The sequence below is a fragment of the Branchiostoma lanceolatum genome, chromosome 8 (assembly GCF_035083965.1).
Source record: "Branchiostoma lanceolatum isolate klBraLanc5 chromosome 8, klBraLanc5.hap2, whole genome shotgun sequence".
NCBI lineage: Eukaryota > Metazoa > Chordata > Leptocardii > Amphioxiformes > Branchiostomatidae > Branchiostoma > Branchiostoma lanceolatum.
The window spans coordinates 18,849,416-18,871,186 of record NC_089729.1 but is presented as its reverse complement, the minus strand read 5'-3'; the positions used below and the strand labels follow the sequence as shown (position 1 = coordinate 18,871,186).

The 21,771-nt window shown below is 41.0% G+C and overlaps 1 protein-coding gene across 1 annotated transcript; it reads left to right on the top strand.

Annotated features, from left to right (window-relative positions):
- The first annotated feature begins 1,096 nt into the window (after window positions 1–1,096).
- On the top strand, window positions 1,097–11,136 carry LOC136440201 (DBH-like monooxygenase protein 1 homolog). The gene is made up of 11 exons (XM_066436092.1): window positions 1,097–1,467; window positions 2,305–2,637; window positions 3,842–3,928; window positions 4,701–4,895; window positions 5,176–5,278; window positions 5,805–5,971; window positions 6,340–6,525; window positions 7,836–7,895; window positions 8,489–8,622; window positions 9,382–9,562; window positions 10,332–11,136. Exons 1-11 carry the CDS (start codon window positions 1,189–1,191, stop codon window positions 10,578–10,580), a joined length of 1,974 nt encoding a protein of 657 aa, XP_066292189.1. The 5' UTR covers window positions 1,097–1,188; the 3' UTR covers window positions 10,581–11,136.
- The last annotated feature ends 10,635 nt before the right edge of the window (window positions 11,137–21,771 follow it).

Sequence of the window (21,771 nt, the reverse complement as noted above, 5' to 3'; positions counted from 1 at the left end):
TACCATCCATCAAGCCCTTCTTGAGTTATTCCCTTTCAAAGTTAGACACAAAACCTGCCAAAAAAAGCCGCTAGGGAGCCCAAACCCGTACCTCTTACTCTCTGTCCAAAGATCTGTGTACCACTGAAAAATCAGTTCCATAGCATGTCCAAAACACGAGATATCAAAACAGGAAGTTCCGCTGCAGTACCGTAAGAAGCCGCTAGGGGGCCCAAAATCTAATCGTTTTCAGGTCTCATCAAAACCTACCAACATACCAAATATCAAAACAATCCATTCAGGCATTCTTGAGTTATGCTGGTCCACTACAGACAGACAAACAAACAGACAGACAAACAAACGCTACCCTCTGCATAACCTTCTCGGCGAAGGTAATGATCTGTTGTGACCTGTATTTTGAATTTACAGGTTTCCACCCATTCATTGTTAATTATATGCTGCCAGGTACTCGTCGTAAAATACTTGTTAGACACGAAGCCAGGTCACAGTAACTCAGGCACCTGTAATAATTGCATTATACCATTGCACGCATCTGGTGACCTTTAGTATGACAACGACTGATCACCACTGACAAATTCGCCAAATTTAGATGAAGCCCAAGTAAAGACACGAAGTGAAAGAATTGAAGCGTGATATTTGTATTTCGTACCAAAGAAAGTCTGATGTTTCAGTACATGTAAAGCATTCGTAAAGTATACGTAAAATTTACTTTCATGAAAACTACCTTAACACATACTTTAAGATTCGATTTGTCTTACGTGAAGACATCTCGGTGTAGGCTGAGAGAGGCCATTGATAGGGCAAAACGTGAAATCGGCTGCATACGCAGTCACCTGATTCTGACGACGATGATATCCGATAGGGCAAAACCACCGATCAAGCAACTGGAGCCCTCATGGGGGTGCATTGATAGAGTGACTCTTTTAGTTTCCAGCAGAAAGAAGAACTATTTCTTTTTTTGTAATATATTGGCATTGTCCCTAGGTAGTTGTGGAAGTAAGTATACTCTTGTCTCGAAACAATTTTGTCCGCGCACATTTTCTCCACCCCTCCATGACTCCACCAGTGGTTCGTCCCAAATGAAGGTCCCCTGATGTATAACGCACCTGCACGTAGACCTGCGTCACACCCACAGACCCGAGGTATTTTCTAGAACGACGTAAACAGAGCTAACGTTATATCCGTAGAATGGAGACAGTTTTCTGTACCACATTTGTTCTAGTTTTAGCGGCTGCGTTCGCCCTTTCTTGCCGGCTTGTCGGTGCCGATGGTCACTTCACTCACCACGAAGCTCTAGACGAAGAGGGGAAGTTCGAACTGTTCTGGAAGTTTGACGACGAGAAGATCGAGTTCGAGGCCCAGGTGCAGACGACAGGATGGGTCGGCTTGGGTCTGTCCCCGAACGGAGGCATGCCGGGATCCGACATCGCCATCGGCTGGGTCAAAGACGGGACAGCGTACCTGACAGTAAGTCAAAAATCTTGTGAAAAAAGAATGGATACGTTTTTCTAACTACTTCTGATGCAATAAGAGAAGACGGTTCTTCTTTGGTTTCTTAAGGTTGTAAAGACGTAGTTTATGAAGGAATGATTCTTCAAGTGGTTGCGACAAGAAAAATTCATGCTTTGCTGAGTTTCTCGTCATAGCAACGGTTTGGAAAAGAAGTGATTGCGTTCGCTAAGCTTATAAGAATGTGCGTGACTGAAAAAGACTGCGCCCTTGTCATGACCTTTTAACCGGAATTCTATAGGTGTGTTTACTGTTCTAAATACGTGGTAACTTGATCGCAGTGGAGACTGTACACTGGCCGAGTAGAATGACTGTCAACAATGGCATGACCTTTTAACAATTTCACGTGGTAGTTCCATTACTTCTTCTAGTATTAACTGTAAAATTATGTTAGCCACTCAAGACTATGTCCTAGCAACCAAACGGTTTTAGTTATATGTGTTCTTTTGCTTTGAAATTCTTTTCCACTGGGGGTGGGTCGGACTCACGTGCTTGCGCCGCGGGGACACGCTGCACAATGAACCAGAAATGTCGCCCTCTAGATCGTTTTGCAGGGCGGGGTTGCCAGGTAAACGTCCTAGCGAGCGAATGCTAAAAGAGCCTCTATTAGTAAAACGGAAAAAATTAGATTACGACTTTTGGAAAATTAGGAGAACAAAATCTTCGACCTCATACCTTCACCAAATTGATCTAACCTTTACAACTGACATATCTTAAGGCCTTTCATTGATTATGTAAATTTGGTAATCAAATAAATTTGTGTTTCAACTTTTTTTTTCTCTCGCACTTCTCCAGGACCGGTATGCAGAAGCAGAGGCACAGCCCCCTGTGGACGAGAGTCAGGACTGGGAGCTGGTGTCTGGGTACGAGAACGGGACTCACACCGTCCTGAGGTTCAACAGGAAGCTGATGACGTGTGACGACAAGGACCGCGTTATCAACGAAGACACCATGCGGGTGTTGTGGGCATGGCATGACGACGAACCAGAGGACGAGTCTGGGGTGAACGGCCCGGCCTACCACGGGGCCAACAGGGGGGCCAGAAGCACGGTCCTTCTCAGCAACATCATAGCGCCGCCTAACGTCACGGAAACAAACTACACCACAGTTGACCTCTTGATGAAAAATGTATAAGGCTTAACCCTCCCCCCCCCTCTCGCTGGACCCGCGACACGCTGGCGTCGTCGCTGCGGCCGATTTAATTGACAAAACTCTCAACGAATTTCATCGACAAAAATGAATTTTTTTAAGCTTTGTGTGTTTTGATGTCTTTTTGGCCATAGTTTTACGTTTTGAATGCTATTCCCATTACAAAGTCAAGAGTAACACATATCCATTTTAGGACGCAGCGACGCCGTCAGCGTGCCGCGGGTCCAGTGAGAGGGGGGCTTTACTCGTCTTCTTCTTTACTTTTTTTGCGACGCCTCAGGGGCGGAGGCATTTTATTGCGTATTTGACCCCTTTTCATCACGTTTGGGTTTGCTTCCTTCGTGGCAATACAATTTCAGATCAATCGCGGTGCTACATAGCCTGAGTACCACCCTCCGTAGTGACCGCTTGCTCAATAAAAATCGCTTGCTAGCAATCGATTTTTTTTTGAGCCAGTGGTCACTATGGAGGCTGGTACTCAGGCTAGTTGCTACACGTGAAATAACTTGAACAGCTGAAAAGATCTAGTTTTTTTATGTGTAATATTTTCTCTGTGAATAGCCTTCAAAAGAGGACGAGCACAAATACCAATTTCATCATATAGGACAAAATGGTTTGCGTAGACGACGTGATAGTTTTCGTGCACGACGTGATTTTGGTGATGGGCCACTGGTACCGTAGAATGATTTGTACGGCGACCTTCTGAATTTCTCCCACATGCAGAACCCAACCACTAACACAATTGTCATTACAGGCTTGCGTAGTAAAACCTCTGTTGGATCCGTTGGCATGTGTAGTGGCCGCCATCTTGAATTTGTAACGTCGAAGGCTAGCCATACCATTTCATTTGGGGGAGGGGCCGCTAGCGTTCTCTATTTTTTTAACAGATCGGCACACAACTATCACGCATTCAACTCAAATAAAAAGAAAAATTCAATACCAATTCATAAAAAGACCCCGTAATCGCTAAACTAACATAGCAAACCTGAAGTAAATGTATATGTAGTACAAATACTTAACTCTAGCTCTTCTCATTTTCAGCTTGCAATGAATAGTGAAGCTGTATTAAGTATAGACGTCTGACCTTAGATTAGAAGAATACCACACAAGTACTCAAAACGATTGACGTTAATATATCACCTTCATTTTCATTTCACTGGGTCATTGATTTGTTTGTATGCAGGTGTCCGTTCCTGACTACTACCACACCACATACTGGTGCCAGGTGTTTCAGCTGCCCAAACTGGCCAGCAAACACCACATGATAAAGGTATCTATCTTTAATTTTTTGTTTATTACCTTCGCCAAGAAGGTTATGTTTTCGGGAGCGTTCGATTGGTGTGTTAACACGATAACTCAAGAATGCCTTGATGGATTATCTTTGATACTTGGTATGCAGGAAGGTCTTGATGAGGCTTCGAAATTATAAGATTTTGGCGCTTATCATGGTACTGCAGCGAAACTTCCGGTTTTGATACCTTGTGTTCGTGGTAGACATGCTGTGTTCGAGATTTTAGAGTGATATATAGCTCTTGAGACAGAATGTAAGTGGTGTAGGTTTGAAGGCCTCTTTTCAGCTTTTTGGAACCGTAGAGACCGATATTGTTTCAGACTTTGATGGAGAGTAACTCAAGAAGGGGTCGACGTCATGATTGTTGATAGGTAGATAGATTGAGTGACGATATGCATAATTAAATAATAATCATACATGTAAGGGGTAATTAGCATAATCAATGTGGAAAGTATATGAAGCTGGTGTACTACATGATAGGGCTCTCAAACATATGACATCTGTAACTGAGAAAGAGAGGAAAATTGATAGATCAATTATGAATAGTTTGGCGAAGGTAGGAGGTCGTGGAACTCTATTTAATCTATATATTCCTGGTTCTGATGAAAGAATACTATTGAGTCTTGATAAATCTTTCATTTGGATCTTTTATCAGAAACAAACCTAACTGGTTATAGTGTTCGCCATTTTGGCGACACCTTAGGGATGAGCCTAATAGTGTACTTTATTGTGTCGCTTTCTTTTGTTTCAGTTCGAACCCGTCATTACCCCTGGTAACGAAGGTGTGGTTCATCATCTGCTAGTCTACAGTTGTGAGAAGGGCAAAAACGTCACCTTTCTCCCAGAGGAACATCCGGGACATCCGTGTCACACCCCCAACATGCCTCAGGACTGGTATCCCTGTTATGGGGGAAGCATTGTGGCAGCGTGGGCGATTGGTGCAGAGGTAGGGACGGAATAGCCTGACTAATTAAATCAAGCTTCTAGAAGTCCTCCCATTGGTCAGAACCCCTAGGCCCTAGCTACAAGCCAATACCTCTAAGTCTTGAGAATTGGAAACATCGCAATCTTGTTCATTTACATGCGGGCTTCGTTATTTGTCTCTATATACACCTAACGAGTTCCATTGAAAAACTGCACATTATAAAACCAAACAAAAGGGCATCCTACAACGTCAGAAACGTATATACATATTGTTTACACCATGACACTTAATGTCACTCCAGGAATTTGTGTATCCAGAGCACGTTGGGTTGCCCATCGGAGATGAAGACGACAGCCGCTACGTACTTGTGGAGATGCACTACGACAACCCGCAGCTGACATCAGGTCAGAAACTGTCAAAGATTCCTCCTGCTAGTTTCATACTCTATCACCAATCGACTCTCCTAGAATAAGATTAGATTCTTATTACAATCAGATATTTGCATGAATAGGACTGTGAAACTAATAATGGCTTAATCACCTTACCCGTATACGTAATAGTTATTACTCACATGTCGTGCTGACACTCACGTGACTATGACGCATGCAAGTATCGTCCGCCATGTTGGATGTTTCAAGCCGAATAGATCTCTTGCCAATTACGGCGGCCATTTTGAATGTCCAGGGGTCAACTTTGGGCCATATACCAGAACGAGGCTGAACTTAGCGCTCCCTCTTACAGGCTGTATTACGATATAGGTATGCCGTACAGACGTTGTTTGTATTCGTGGTTATTTTACAGTGTCGTAACTATGGCAAAAGAAAACATTGTATAAAATCATGCATATTCATTGTTCTCATCCTGGTCTAGCCAACCTATGCCAACTGTGACGTCACATCCTACTGACACCTCATATCCCGTCTTTTCCAGGAATCCGTGACAGTTCGGGGCTGAGACTGACACTCACACCTGAGTTGAGGGACAACGACCTCGGCATTTTGGAGGTCGGCGTGATGGTGACCAGATTCCACGTCGTCCCACCTCGCGCTGAGGGCTTCGTGTCGGCGGGATTCTGCAACACAAACTGTTTGAACGCAGTGAGTACATTTTTACCATAAACGGCTGTAAATCTAGCATATTTGGTGAATGTTGAAATTCAAACACATTAGCAAAGACATAGAAAAGATGAACCAGAAAATGATATATCCGCATAAATTAGTAGCCTCTCCTATTGAACCCATTTGGGCTGTCAAGTTCTACCACCTCTGAAATGTACTTCCTGCCACTCCGGCAAGCTAAGCCTTGTCTCTTCCCTCTCATTTCCTGTCACCGACAGTGCATTTGAATAACTACGGACAAACAGCATCCCAAAAAAAAGCCACTGGCACTGGACAAAAGCTAAGGGGAGGGGGCGAAGTCTGCCATCCCTGATCGCATTCTTGCGCTTTCTCTGTATATGATATAGTTTCTGGAAGAGCTGGGACAGCCCATCCACATCATCGGCCTTGAACTTCACTCCCATCTGCTGGGGGTGAGGATGAGCGCCAGACTGGTCCGTAACGGCACGGAGATAGAGATCGCACGGGACGACAACTACGACTTCAACCTGCAGTTCACCAGGATGCTGAAGGAGGAAGTCACCGTCTATCCCGTAGGTTACAACAACTGTTTGTTTTTATCAACATGAAAAAAGACTTTTTCATGGGGATATTGTTTTGAGTTTGTTTGCGAATGTGTTTGCGTATGTGTATGTTTGTGTCACCGGATGCTCAAAGTCAGCATAACTGAAGAACGTGTAGATGGATTGTAATTACATTTGGTATGTGGGTAGGTGTTGGGAGGAGAAAGGTCAAGGTCAATTTTGGACCCCCTGGTATGTGTGACTGGAACTGCAATGGCGTATTTGTAAAAAAATCTTCTAAGGAGAATAACTGAAGAAAGGAACGACAGATTTTCATGTTATTTGATGTGCAGGTAGGTTGGACGGAGATGTACACAATGTCGTGCAAATTATGCAAATCGGGACTGAATTTGCATAAGAAATAAGGAAAAATCTATACTAGGCATGTTGTGGGAGATCACACCTGTCACACCTGTTAGTCTCAAATCTGGTACAAGAATTCCCCAGGTCCCAACAGCTGGTGGTCAAACCACAAAGGGGTACACTACCAAACCTGTATACTTTATGTGGATACCCTCTGGCAGATAAAAAAACCCAGCGGCAACAACAAATAGCTTGGGCAAACAAAACACATCATATATAAAACACTTGTTATATATATATAAAAACAAATTTCATTGAGATTTTGGGTCTTCAGATCAAACTCTTGTTGTTTGCATGTATTGCATACCGGAAAACCACCCCGTGGTGTAACACACCAGATGTGTACTTAACAGTACTAATACAAGCTGCATATCCGGACAGATTTATTTGATCCACTCACATGCAAGTACCCCTATTCTTTTCGAGAAGTGTGTCGCCTTCTTTTACGTGTTCGAGGTATGGCTCTCCTCATGCAAGCAAGGGATCTCTATCATTTACCCGAGGGACGTTCCTAACCGTACTCGTTGTGTAAAAGAAAACGAGGAATTTCCTGTTTAGTGCCTTCCCAATGGCACAACGTCAAACTTCCCCTTTGGATGTGTAACGATTTCCAAAACACACACAGACATTGGACGATAAACTTAATCCCAGAAGGATTCCTTGTGAGAACTACCCAAATCATCATCTACGGATAGATATCCAGCAACAACCTAATACTGTAAATGCAAAAATGTTCGCCGTGGTTTTATGTTAGCGGTTTTCGCGGCGACCGTTTCACCGCGAACTTAAAGCCACCTCGAGCACCCCATTTTCGTCTTAGAGCTAAGGAAAAAAACACGCGAAGTTAAATGCATTTACAGTATATAGTTTGAGCCGGTCTTCAAAATTTCTTACATTTTCTTTTTAAAATTTTCAAGGGTGATACTCTGGTTACCGAATGCACCTACCGTTCCGCGGAAAAGGACAGGGTAACATACGTAAGTAGGACGTTTACTTTCGACTTCAATTTGTCTTCGCTATGAGTGATAGCCGACAAACCTCTTATATATTATCTGTTTTCTATCATTTTGTTTGCAAAGCTACAACAAGTATTTCCTGTATGTAGATAATGATAGAAACCAATAATTTTTCGGCTTTGTCCGAAATCAGTTTTTAAAAGAATATTTCGGCGTCTCTAAGACGAGATAGCATTTTTATGTATATATTTGATGACATGGTAAAGTCACAATTGTTAATGAATGAGCTGTATCATGCATGCTTTTATGCTAATGACTTTATTGAGTGTACCTCCCCGGAATAAATCCAGACGAATGATGATGATGACCACATGAAAGTGCTTTTCTGTATTTACATATATATCCGGTATAATTGTGTCACTCACCAGCTTCGCAGGCACGGGGCCTGGTAGTTGTTTGTTATATTGCAATGAACGACCTATCTCACCTAACTCTTACATATCCAGCTGGAAGCGTTGGTTAAAGCTATCTGATGACAATGCCCCTACTACAGTTGGTGACACAGTTTACCATCTTTTTGTCATTTTGAATTGAAATCTTCCCTTGTCTCACAGGGTGGTCCCGGAACACCTGACGAAATGTGCGAGACCTTCTTCTCTTACTACCCGAGGTTCAACTTGACCTTTTGCGACAGTCTGCCAAACCTGTACAGCACGGCTAGCTTCGCTGGGGTGGAGAACTTCGAATTGTACGTCCCCCCAAAGTAACATTTTAAACTATACTAACGTTTGAGTGATACAATGCATGTGCAGTGCATCATAGTTTTGTTACCACCATACCACACATGTCGAGACCTTCCAGTTGCGAGTAAGATGGCTGTGTTAGCAAACAGTGTATTGTTACTCGTCGTGATTATTTTAAATTTCATGTTATCACAATGTCCCTCTTGTTTGCTCCTCAAAAAAAAAAACACGTTTTCACCAGCCGTGATGCCAGGTTGCTAACTGTCTGTTGTGCTCCATGTGACCTCATAGACGGATCAATTTCATTACCTAGCAGTGCTAGCTAGCAGGAATAAAGAACAGGAAGCGTGGTTTGTAAAGTGCGATGTGCTATTACATTTAAAGGATGTATATCTTGTACAAACGTCAATGTTCATTAATCAATACTTATTTTAGTTGAAGGTAATCAAGAGCTGTTGCATCTTATCTCTCCACAAACCGGGCTGAGGTTTCCACTTTTGTGGGCGTAGCCTCAAACTAGATGTCAGCCAATCAGAGAATCACCTAATATTTTCTCCTAAGGTAAAGCCAATTCTCTGATTGGCTTACAGCTGATTGGAGGCCACGCCTTCGAAAGTGGAAACCTCAACCCGGACTAGCATAGCCTCCCGACGGTACCTTGTATTGGTGCAGCGGCTTGAGTTCTGTTAAGAGAACATGTATCTCATGATCAGTGTCATTGATGTCACAAGCACTTTGAATAGTTGTTTCTATGCTGACTTCAGCAATGCCGGAGACGTTATCATCACGGCACCGGAGCACCTGGTCAACAAGTCATTCGAGGAGGTGATGGAAGCCGTGCCGTGGACGGACGAGAAAGCACGAGACTTCTCGAGAGCTCTTCTGGAGGGCCCATTCCCTTTCCACACCAGCTGTAGGGCCACCCACCAGTCTGCTGTCAACACCGTAAGTGTACGGAGATATTGTTAACACACTGGTTACTGAATCATTTGTAATGTGCTCTATTGCATCATACACCACTTGTTTCACCGGACCTCAACGTATGCTGGATGTTCTTTTTTTCTAGTTTTATCTTCTGTTGGTTTTTTTTTTTTTTCAAAAAAAAAATCTATTTAAAGCATACTAGTAGATAGTACTCTAGGTCCCGTACTCGAGTGATACACTTATATTGAATGCACAAAATATTGCCTTAAAAAGGAATGGGGGGTCCCAACAAGATATACAAGATCTTTATTGACACAACAAAAGCACAGCGACTTTCGTAAGGTCTACTACATGCATACATACAAACGAATAAGTGCATACAAATGAGTTTGATTACACACAATCATATGGGATAGAGCAACATATCGAAATATCACATGTGATATACTTATACATTGCTTGTTCTAATGTCCAAACATTTTTTGAAGAATATACCTATCTGTACACAGTAAGGATTATCACCTCCTAGTATGTAATTGAATCTATCGACAGAACGGAGCGCATTGAATTCATTTGAACAAGCGGATATAAAGATGAATAGCTTTGAGCGTTAATCCTTATATCTTGAACAATTCATGATAAAGTGACTTTCATGATATAATAATGCGGATAGAATAGTCCATATTTAAAATGAGAATGATCAAATAGGAAAACTTGAGCAGTTAGTGAAAAGAAATCAATCCCTTCAATTTCATAAGTGATTGACGGTGTTTACCCCCGCTGTGAACAGGCACCGTTGGCGACCGACACGCCCTTCCCGCGTGGAAACAGGACGGCCCCAGAGGACATCTGCAGCGGGAGGACCCCAGACGGACAGGCGACAACCCGCGTGCCTGTCACGGGGACGGGCACTGCACAGACAACTACTCCTGCACCTGTGGTCGTCGGGGATGGCTCGGGTGCATCGCGTCCCGGTCTGCTTGCTTTGATGATGTTCGCTTGCATGGTGGCACTTGCCCTCACCGTAGAATACGTCTAGTAAACATTGAAAAAGCATATTGGCTTCGACAGGTATTGGCATGTATTTTGTGATATTTTCTATGGTCAGCTTATAATTTCTATAAACTCTGTACATATTTGTAAAAAAAATGAACAGACTATCAAGTTTTGAGGTTTAGTTTTTTTCTTCTTAACTTTAACAGATATTTGCGGCCAGTGTGGGTGATTCTTCTGCTGTTGAATATATATATAGAGAGAGCACCATCAATTTGAAATGTACCAAGGCCTGAGCTACAGAAAGTTTTCTGCGAGGTATTTTACAATTCTAAGACAGTTCGATACAACTATTTGTTAAAAGTATTTTCATGATGATGATGCTTTCGCTCAAATATCATTTTTTGCTGTGTGACACAATGCTGTGATTTATATAAAGTTGTATGGAATTTTACTTGCATCGTTGCGATAATGTTTTAGAGATATTTTTTACACGATCTACGAAAGGAGAAATACTATTGCCAAGAATCATTGTATGTATATCATATTCAGGTAACATATAAGCAAGACGGGAAAAAAAGCAATGAAATATTTGCAAATCATACGTGTGTTTCATTGAGCAAACTTAAGCTACCTCAGTCTGTGAATGGTCATTATTTTCGTATACCCGTACGGAGTCTTTTATTTTGTTGGTGTGTTTGTTTGTTTGTTTGTTTATTTGTGTTTGTTCGTTGTATAATATTTCAAATCACTGTCAGTAGGCAGGAAGTGAGTGAGTGAGTGAGTGAGTGAGTGAGTGAGTGAGTGAGTGAGATTATTCAAACCAATGGCATTCAACCTCATCAAGTTCATTGTTGATATGCACTTTCTCATTTTCTTCCACTGTTGTAGTTTCTTTCGTTCCAGATAGAACATGTCAATTAGGGTCTAATTTGCATAATTGTTCTAAAACTGCCATAATTCCTGTGTGGGAAATGATTGAACTTTCATACTTGTAGCATGTGTAAGTAATATGTAAGTAAACATAACATTGCATAGATTATGTGAACGTTGAACTCTTAGTGATTTCCACAAACTTTACAAAGTATCTAATGGAGATACGCCGTCTCCAAACTCTTGAATTAGGAATTGTACACACGTACACAGAACACGCAAGCACACACACACACACACACACACACACACACACAGTCACACACAAACATGCACACACTCACATTGTCCCTGTTGTAAAATACTAACTTATAACAGATATAATCAAGTTTAAATTTTCGATAGCCAAACCAGGTTTAAACATCGTACTCGGTGGCCGATTTGACGTTGCCTGTCCTTTGTTGTCGACGAAGACCGCCCAATATGCTTAACTGTCCAAATTGTAGCTCAATTGAAAAGGCTACAACAAAGAAACAGCAATTAATCAGAAAACAAGATTAAAGCTCCCCAACAATGTCCGGACATGCCCTACTGAGAAAACCCCTGATTAATACAAAACACCGTTAACGTTTTTTTATAAAACAATTTCCAACAAAACGTTATTAGTCGGCCCTTAGGCTCAAACTGATGTTTATTCAATATTCCCAGCATGGCAACAAGAATTCAGATATTAGCCACATTGTAAACACCGTGTGTTCGGAATATAATATGTATATATATTTTCATTAGTACATGTAGTATCTTCTTTGAAAGTAAAGGTATAATTGTTGATTACTTATCTTCGCAGAGTACTTGTACTCGGAGAGGATTATGTTTTCGGTTGAAAAATCTGTTGGGTGGGTCTGAATGTATGCCAGGAGCATAACTCAAGAAAACTTCAATGAATCTTTATGATTTTTGGTAGGTGTGTAGTGGTTGTGTAAAGGAAGGTCAAGTTCGAAAATGGTTTACCTTGCGCTTTTCAATAGTACTGCAGCGGACTTAGCATTTCTTTGTGTTTGTATGTAGGCAAAAAAAGTGACGGAAACGTTTATGGATCTTCATGATTTTTTGCAGGTGTGTAGATGTTGTGAAAACTGAGGTCAAGTTCAAAAATGGTTTTCCTGGCACTTTCCGTAGGTACTGCAGCGGGCTTTGTGTGGATGTGAATTTTCTTGTGGACAACATAACTCAAGAAGCTGTTGATGGATCCTTATGATGTTTAGTGGATGGGTAGGATTTACCAAAAGGAAGGTCAAGTTCGATAATGGGCCTTCTAGCGGGTACCAAAGGTACTGCAGCAGAGCTTCAAAATTTAGGGGCATGTTTTCTGAAAGTGCTATGGGCATGATTTTTGTGTGGTAGATAGTTCATGCCACAGAAAGTGAGTTCTGTAAATTTTGGCCCCTTAGCGGCTTGTTAAGAACCGCAGTGGGTGTTTTTGTTTTGACATTCGGACATTAATAACTTGAGAATGGGTCGACAGATCGTCGTGATGTTTGGTATGTTGAGAGCTCGGATGGTGCTTTACATAATCAATGACTAATTATGCAAATAAGGAACTGATTTGCATAATTAGTAAGGAAAGTTTGTTAACCCACTGCCTTCCAATGGGACACGGGACAGTGTCAGGTCATGTAAACAGATAGCCTTGCATAAACGTACATGTAGGTCAAATAAATAAACTATTCTCCAAGCAGAGGTGTGGGTCCTGCTGGTTTTTGACGCGTTCAGTTTAAGCATTTTTGTTCAACACGGTTGGCGACATAACGAAATAGGGACAAAATAGAAAGCCTGACTAGAAACACCTAAAGACGTGCCAGATTTATTCTATTCATATGTATTGACTGTACTGTTTCATCATCACTTTCAACTTTCAACACTGCCATATCGAACCTTTGTGGTCCATATAATATCAACATACTCATATTTTTTCATGACCAGTTATAACATATATCAGCACACTCTACACATATACTAGTCCTGTACCACCAAATGATTTTTAACCCTATCTTAACTGGACTCATTCGCCCAATCATAACGTCCAAATGGTATGGTGCATGATCAAATTTGCAGGGGGTTATAGACACGTAAATATAAATCACTTTCCATAATAAGCCTTGATTATTTGGCGAAGATAATGTGTTTGTGGAACTCTAGTTTTCTATAATAATTGTTGAAAATCTCTTTCTTACTCTCATTGGTAATGACAGAAGAAAAATGGTAACCTATTCATTGTTATAGGGAAAACTAAAGGGAGTGCGCTGCGCCCACACCCAACGATGAGAGACTCCAAGTAAAAAACATGGTTTGAACCATTGAAAATTCTTTTTTGTTGGGAATTTTTGTGAAATCTGAGTCTTCAACTGGATGTTTGAAGCCTGTTGGACCTATCCAAGGGCTCTGATTAGGGGGGGGGGGTTATCTGGAGAATAGCCGTATAGAATTTGTCAGTGATGCATCTGATGATAGTTGACATAACTGGTTAGTATTTGAGGGTAAGTTATTGTGTGATGTTTTGGTTCCTGAGATAATGACACCTTCTTTTTCTTAACTTCCCCATAAGGCTACACGCATTACTGCCTTTTATTGTAACCCTTTAGTCTCCCCTATAACACTTGTACCAGACTAGTTCCTTAAACGCTGCAAATGGGCACAAGGTATGCCCTGTATACTTTCAAGACAACAGAATTTAGCTGGGGGAGGGGGGCACCCACGCCTTACACCTTCAATCATACCGTCCAGATTGCCACAGAACAGATTTCATCTATCCCTGGGGGGAGCAATAAAATGTGCCCCATTTAAATGTGCTTAATGTTCATACCATATATAGCTTTGACACTTTGTTGATGACTACCTAGCAGTAAATAACTAATAGTAGTACTTATTTCTTTGTAGTGCGATACATGTGCTTTGAATTTTGTAAAGTTTCCAAAGAATAAGAATATTTGGTCTCCATGAAAATTGAGGTAATGTTTTGGTGTTGACTGTGTGTCTGTCTGATTTCTGCTCAATGTGTTTCCGGGTATTAGTGGGCAGCATAACTGAAGAACCTGTTAATGGATTGCGATGATATTCGGTCTGTGTGCAGGTCTTGGGAAGACGAAGGTCAAGGTTGATAATGTGCCTTCTGGCAGCTGTCCTTGGTAGTGCAGCATAATTTTTGGATTTTGTACCTTTTGTTCTAGACATGCTCTGATCTGAATGTTTGGGTTGCATGTAGCTTTTGACGTCAGGATGAAGTGGTATGTAGGTTTGGGTCCCCTAGCAGTTAATTTTGGAACTTCATTTTTGTTTAATAAATATTTAAAAGAGGATATCTAAACAAATAGAGAAATTATGGATTTCGATCATTTTGAGCATGCCAATAGCGTACACAGAGATGCTCACAATTCGATGCAAGTTATGCAAATTATGACTTTTGCATGTTTAGGGAGAAAAATGTATTATTTGAGTGTTTTTCATAATTGAACTTCAACACATGTAGCAAATGTAATCAATGGCAGATAAAAACATTCACAGATACCAAACATGTAAATTAGGGTCCAATTTGCATAACTGATATGAAACTGCCACAATTCCCGTAGACACGTACACAGAACACGCAAGCACACACACAGTCACACACACATCGTAACATACACACGTACACACACACACACACACACACACACACACACACACACACACACACAAACAAACCCAAAACATTGTCCTTGTTGCGAAATACTAATTGATAACAGATATAAACAAGTTTATATTTCTGTAGCCAAACCAGGTTGAAACATCGTACTCGGTGGTCGATTTGACGTTGCCTGTCCTTTGTTGTCGACGAAGACTACCCAATATGCTTAACAAGTCTAAATTGTAGCTCAATTAAAAAGGCTACAACAACAAAAAAACAGCACTTAATCAGAAAACAAGATGAAAGGTCCCCAACAATGCCCGGACATGCCACACTGAGCAGACCCCAGATTAATACAAAACACCGTTAACGTTTTTTTCATAAAAAAATTCCACCAAAGCATTATTAGTCTGTGCGCTAGGCTCAAACTGATGTTTATTCAAATTTCCAGCATGGCAACAAGAATTCAGATTCTAGTCACACTGTAAACAAAGAACATCATGGTATATTATAGCTTCTTCTCGAAATGAGGGCATCTATTTACTAAATTGTCTATTGTTGAAAATATTCTTTCCTTTCTCTGGTAATTGCAGAAGAAGAAAACTGGCCATCTATTCATTGTAATTACACATGTACCGGAAATTTTCTTTAAACGCTTCCATTGGGCACAAGTCAGGCCCTGTATACTTTTCAGACAACATAATTTAGCATTTCAAGTACTGGGGGAGGGGGGGGGCACCCACGCCTCACACCTTCAATCGTACCGTCCAGAATGCCACAGAACAGTCAGAAACTGAGGGGTTACAAAACACTTGAATATTTATTACAACTCTCCAAACTTTAACATCACATTTCTTTCCTCTAGTACATTATACACCCTGTGTGGTGGTGCCAATATCAGTCATATTTGAGCAATCGTCCAGGACAATGTCCTGTCACACTTCCAAGGCTAACTTCTATAATTACAAGAACATCATTTTTGCATTATTGATACATTTTTCATTATTACATTAAAGTTACTATCTAATGTCTACCATATCGCAATTACCAGCTCATAATTGTTGTGGAGGTGCCGATATCAGTCATATTTGAGACAATGTCTTGTCACACTTCCACTTCTATTGTTACAAGAACATCATTTTTGAATTAGTGATACGTTTCTCATTTTTACATTAACATGATTATTTCGTGTCTGTCATATCTCAGTTACCAGCCTGTCGTTCACAACATCATATTTCCAAGACTGAAAGTTTTTGCAAGACTCCATCACTCAACATCAACATTTTAAACCGTTCACTTCTGCAATTACATGACAGCATTACACAATATTAAATATATTATAGTGAACGGTTCATGATTATTGTGCATGAGAAGCGTTTTGCTTCTTCAATATTCACCATCAACATTTAAAACCGTTCACTTCTGCAATAACATGACAGCATAATACAATATCAAAGATATTATAGTAAACAGTTCGTGATTATTGTGCATAACAAGCGTTTTGCTTCTCCAATATTCCACATCAAAATTTAAAACCTTTCACTTTTGCATTCACATGACAGCATTACACAATATTAAAGCTATTATAGTGAACGGTTCATGATCATTGAGCATGAGAAGCGTTTTTCTTCTTCAATATTCAACATCAACATTTAAAACCGTTCACTTTGCAATCACATGACAGCATGACACAATATTAAAGATATCAGATAGAACAGTTCACAATTATCGTGCATGAGAAGCGTTTTTCTTCTTCAATATTCAACATCAAAATTTATAACCGTTCACTTTTGCAATCACATGACATCATGACACAATATCAAAGATATTATAGTGAACATTTCATGATCATTGTGCATGAGAGGCGTTTTGCTTCTTCAATATTCAACATCAAAATTTAAAACCGTTCAATTCTGCAATCACAGGACATCATTACACAATATTAAAGATATCAGAGAGAACAGTTCACAATTATTGTGCATAAGAAGTCTTTTGCTTAGGCGTTTTTTTTTTTTTTCTTTCAGAGTGCAGCTATATAAAATTATTTTCATAACGGAAATGATCCCAAGTCATGTCAACTATATAATATGTATATGGTCTATATTACACACTGGGGTTAAGTCAAACATGTATTACATGTTGATGACATACATGCCAATTGTTCTTCTGTTCTGTTTTTCTTTTTATGAAGAACAGTATTATTTCACATTGCCTTGTCATCCATACATGGACTCTGGAACTGTATATCAAAAGGCCCACAGAATATTTGGTTTTCGTGCATTAAGACATCCTGTGTATAATATTCATTCATATTTGCTAGAATGTACATCAGAACAAGGAGGTTATGTGGATAACTGCTTACTACACAATTCCGTCACCTTTAGCATGGTAACCACCCCACCGGAAGCTCCCGGAATCTCTACGTTGCAGCGAGTGTTGCCCGCCCGCCCAGGGCTATTAGCACATGGCGGAGAATTTGAACGCTGTTACTTCGCTCCCTACAAGATATCAGTAATCAGAAAGGCCGACTGGAAAAAAGGTATGTGGGACATGTGAGTAGGGCTGGGATGCTAAGGTAGAGAACGTAAAGCAGTCATGCTCAATTGAGCTGAAGCATGATGCTTTTCAAGTAGCTAGTGATAGTGCAATGCGGCTTTTCTACAGCTCGCATTTTTTGGCCAAGCACACCGGGTACCCCTACTCTTCTCGATAAGTGTGTTGGGTTCCCAGGTAGATTTGCATGATATTTTGGCCCTGCGTACAAGGATGCATCCACCAAGTAGCGACCATGCATGCCTCTGGATCAGTCGCGTGTTCGAATCTTAACCAGACTCTTTTGTGATAAGGGTTACACTTCATCAGCTTTCTTTCTTTTAACAATGTATACTTTTTTTCTCCTGGCATAAGTTATACGCTTCCAATATACAGTCATTAAGGAAAATACATTGCTATGATTTCATAACAAACATCATTGTCAGTTACCATTGTAGACAATATCTTACATAAGGATTGGCACCACCAACACTGTATTGTTATAATACGATTGATGATTAATCAATAATTATGTATTTACAATTACTTCTAGGTATAGAACTTTCACAGCACACATCGTCGAACCAAGAAGGGGCATAATGGAACGTGCCTAAAAGAAATAATTTTCTGTTATAAACTGTTTGATATTATAAGTGGTATATGTAGCTGGTTTCTTTAAGAATAACAAAAGCTGTATATATACATACAGCAAACAGACATGCTTAGGCAGAATCCCAGGTATTCTCCTTCGTGTTTTCCAGAATTCAAAATGCAAAGTACTGAAATTACAAATCTTAGAAATATTCTTCAAGATAAGATGTTAAATGAAGACTCGTACATGCTATAGCCTAGATATTGTCCTGAGGAAAACCACTAAAATGGCACATTTCAAGATAAGCAGGACAGAATCCAGGCCATACATGATTTCAAGAGAGTTCTGTGCAATTTCGGTGGGTGTCAAAATGTACTTTTAGGACACGAATTTCTGGGATAATTTCAGGGACAGTAGTATAGACTAGAGTATTCGCATCATTTTTGGTGTCCCTTTCTTTAGATTATAATTTCTGTATCAATATCACGTGCAAAATTGCTTTTTAGATGATTTTCATAATCTCATAATTTCAATGTTTGTTATGACCTGTTAAAAATTAGAACACACCAAAATTTGCTTCTACGATTGATTGTTGTCTCATTAAAACTTTTGATTTTTCTCCAATTTTTCTATTACCCAGAAACCTCCGTTAAACCATTTAAGTGGGAGTCAAAATGTACTTTCAGGAGCCAGAATTTCAGTCTTCACCTCTTTTTTGGTGTCCCTTTTTTTCTGATTTTGTAAAAGTTGCAATTATGACCTGTTGAAATATAATACACTAAAATTTGCTTATACAAGTTAACAGATTGACTGTTCTCTCATGAAATTACCAAATTTTAGCTCCATGATTTTTAATCACCCAGAAACCTCTGTTGAACAAAACAAATTTCAAGCAGGCATTTAGACAGAATTGAGACAACTTGGAGCGTTAGTCAACAATGGTACAAACTCTGTGAATTTCACAATGACAGAAAATAAATTGCATAATTATGGCTGATTTGTAGAAAAATGTTTTCCATTAAAAATTTCTCGCATGTCTTTTTTAATTGTACCTGATTAACTATGCAAATTTGGGTAGAGAGGTGGAAAGTTATCGATGCCAGTCAAATGACTAAGTGTATATCATCACATTTCCAGATAATCAAGTGGGCAAATATGTAATGGAACAGTCTCATACATTGCTTTGGCTGTATTTGCCGGTGCTTCGGTTATGTTTTTCGTCTGTACCTTTTCAATAGGATATTTTGATCAATTTGGAGATATTTTGGAAGGACAATTTAAGGGCAATTATAGGCAAAATTATATACACACATTCCGAACTGTTTGCCTTAAACTCTTCCTTTCTGATTTGGTTCTAGAGTCTCATCGGTCATTGCTAGTTTTCTCTCAAGTTTTTACATCTTATTAATATTTAAATCCATACCGTAGGTATAGGAACGAAATATGAATTGTTTTTTGTCATGTACTTCTGCCAAATCTTCAAATGAATTTAACTTTTTCATTTTTGGGTCAAATTTGGCATACAGAATTTCTTTTCATATTTTGATGTGAGCGTAAAGAATGATTCTATTGTGTTATTTTGGCCATCTTCAGCCCGAAATGTATATTTTGGACTCCTATGCCCTGGTATAACAACCAAATAACCTACAATTTGGTATGAACGTGCTTAGAACATACGCTCACAGGACTTCAATCATACTCACCGCATACATTACTTCAAAATGGCTAAATTTGGGGCCATTTTTAGACCAGAAATATAATTCAAACTGTCCATTTTTGCATATGGAAAGAAATTGATTGAAATATGCTGTATTTTCAAGCAAATGAGGCCTTGCTAGATCTATTTTGTCTTTTACATATTGCATTTTGGTATTTTCAAAACATAGGATTTGCTATAAATGAAAAGTATGATTCTTTAAATAAAAGAGTCTACCAGACCAATATTGAGAAAAGCGCTAGCTGTGACTATATTTATGGACCTCGATTTTTACCGTTTAGTTTTTCCTATCTTTCTACAAAATTTCATTTGAAAATGTTCAAATAAAACCAAGCATTTTGGGGTAGAGAGAGATGAACAAAAAAGCACACTAAGCCAAATTCTGCAACCAAGACAAATCCCGTCCATCGATTTCTTCATTCTTTATTCACTGACCAATTCCGCCACTGGGCGCCGGTTCATAGCTGTTTGTCTCGGGGAACTCTGGGGTGTCATTTATGGCTTCCCTACGGTCATTCTGGCAGTAGGTAGCTGCCGGTGACCTGGCAGTACCGGTAGGGGAGGGACAGGCGTAACTGTTTCCCCGACCGGTGGCGGGCCTACCACGATGGTTTTCATCACCGTTGGATTCATCACCACCATTTCGGCCATAGGAAGCCACGACGGCCCCTTCCGTGTTTGGTGTCCGACGAGGGCGCCTGGTGCCGTACGGACGGGACGACACGGGGTATGTCTGCGCGCGAGGGCGGCCTGCGTACGCTGCGCTATGCCTCGCCTGCCCATACGGGACGATATCTGACTCATATGAATAGACCCTGCGCAAATCGGGATGGTCATTGAACCCCGCCTCAGCGTACGGCCTGATGACTGACTCTGAATCACTCAGGCTTGAGTGATCCCCGAAACCCATTGAACCCCGCCTCAGCGTACGGCCTGATGACTGACTCTGAATCACTCAGGCTTGAGTGATCCCCGAAACCACCCTCAGCGTAAGGGCTGATGGTTGATTCTGAATCACTCAAACTGGAGTGATCCCCGAAACCACCCTCAGCGTAGGGGCTGATGGTTGATTCTGAATCACTCAAGCTGGAGTGATCCTCGAAGTGACCCTCAGCGTACGGACTGATCACGGACTCATCATCTTCGAAAGGCCCCCCGGAGCGGGCGCATCCCCAGACCCCTACCGCCACAGCAGCAAATTGCACCAGAACGCCCAACGCTGCACACACGATGTACCACGTTAGATCTTCATCGAACTCATCACTCACGCTTGTGACCAATGATGTGGTGCTCATGCCTGTGGGCAGTTTTGTGGTGTTGATGCCAGTGGACAGCGGTGTGGTGCTGTTGCTGGTTGTAAATGGTGTCGTGTCTGTGAGTGAGAGCTCTGTTGCTGGGAGTGTTGTCATACCACAGTATGTTCGCTCACCCGCCATGAACATTGCAGTGTCGGAGCCGGTTTCCAAAGAAGCCGTGCAAGTGGTGTTCCAAAAGGACAAGGGCCCGGTGGTCTCTACCCAAAGCGTAAAGCTTGACTTCCCCATGTAGTTTGAACATCTGCACAAGCTGTGATTTCCTGATTCCCCCAACAAGTTATCTGGCCCCTTACATTTCACCCAGCCCTCAGCCTTTAGGTCGGTCACCACCCTCACGGTTAGGTTGCCTGTCAGGAGACTGGCGTGCGTGGTCGTGTTTGTGTCGTATGTGATGCTGACGGAGTGTGGTGAGTCGTTAGGGAGGGTCCAGGACACCTTGGGCAGTTGCTCCCAATACACGTTGCCAACGGCTGTGTACCTGTTCGCAGCCTCGCGTTCGACATTCATGATCTCCACCAGTGGTGGGGGGCAGGGCAGTGTGTC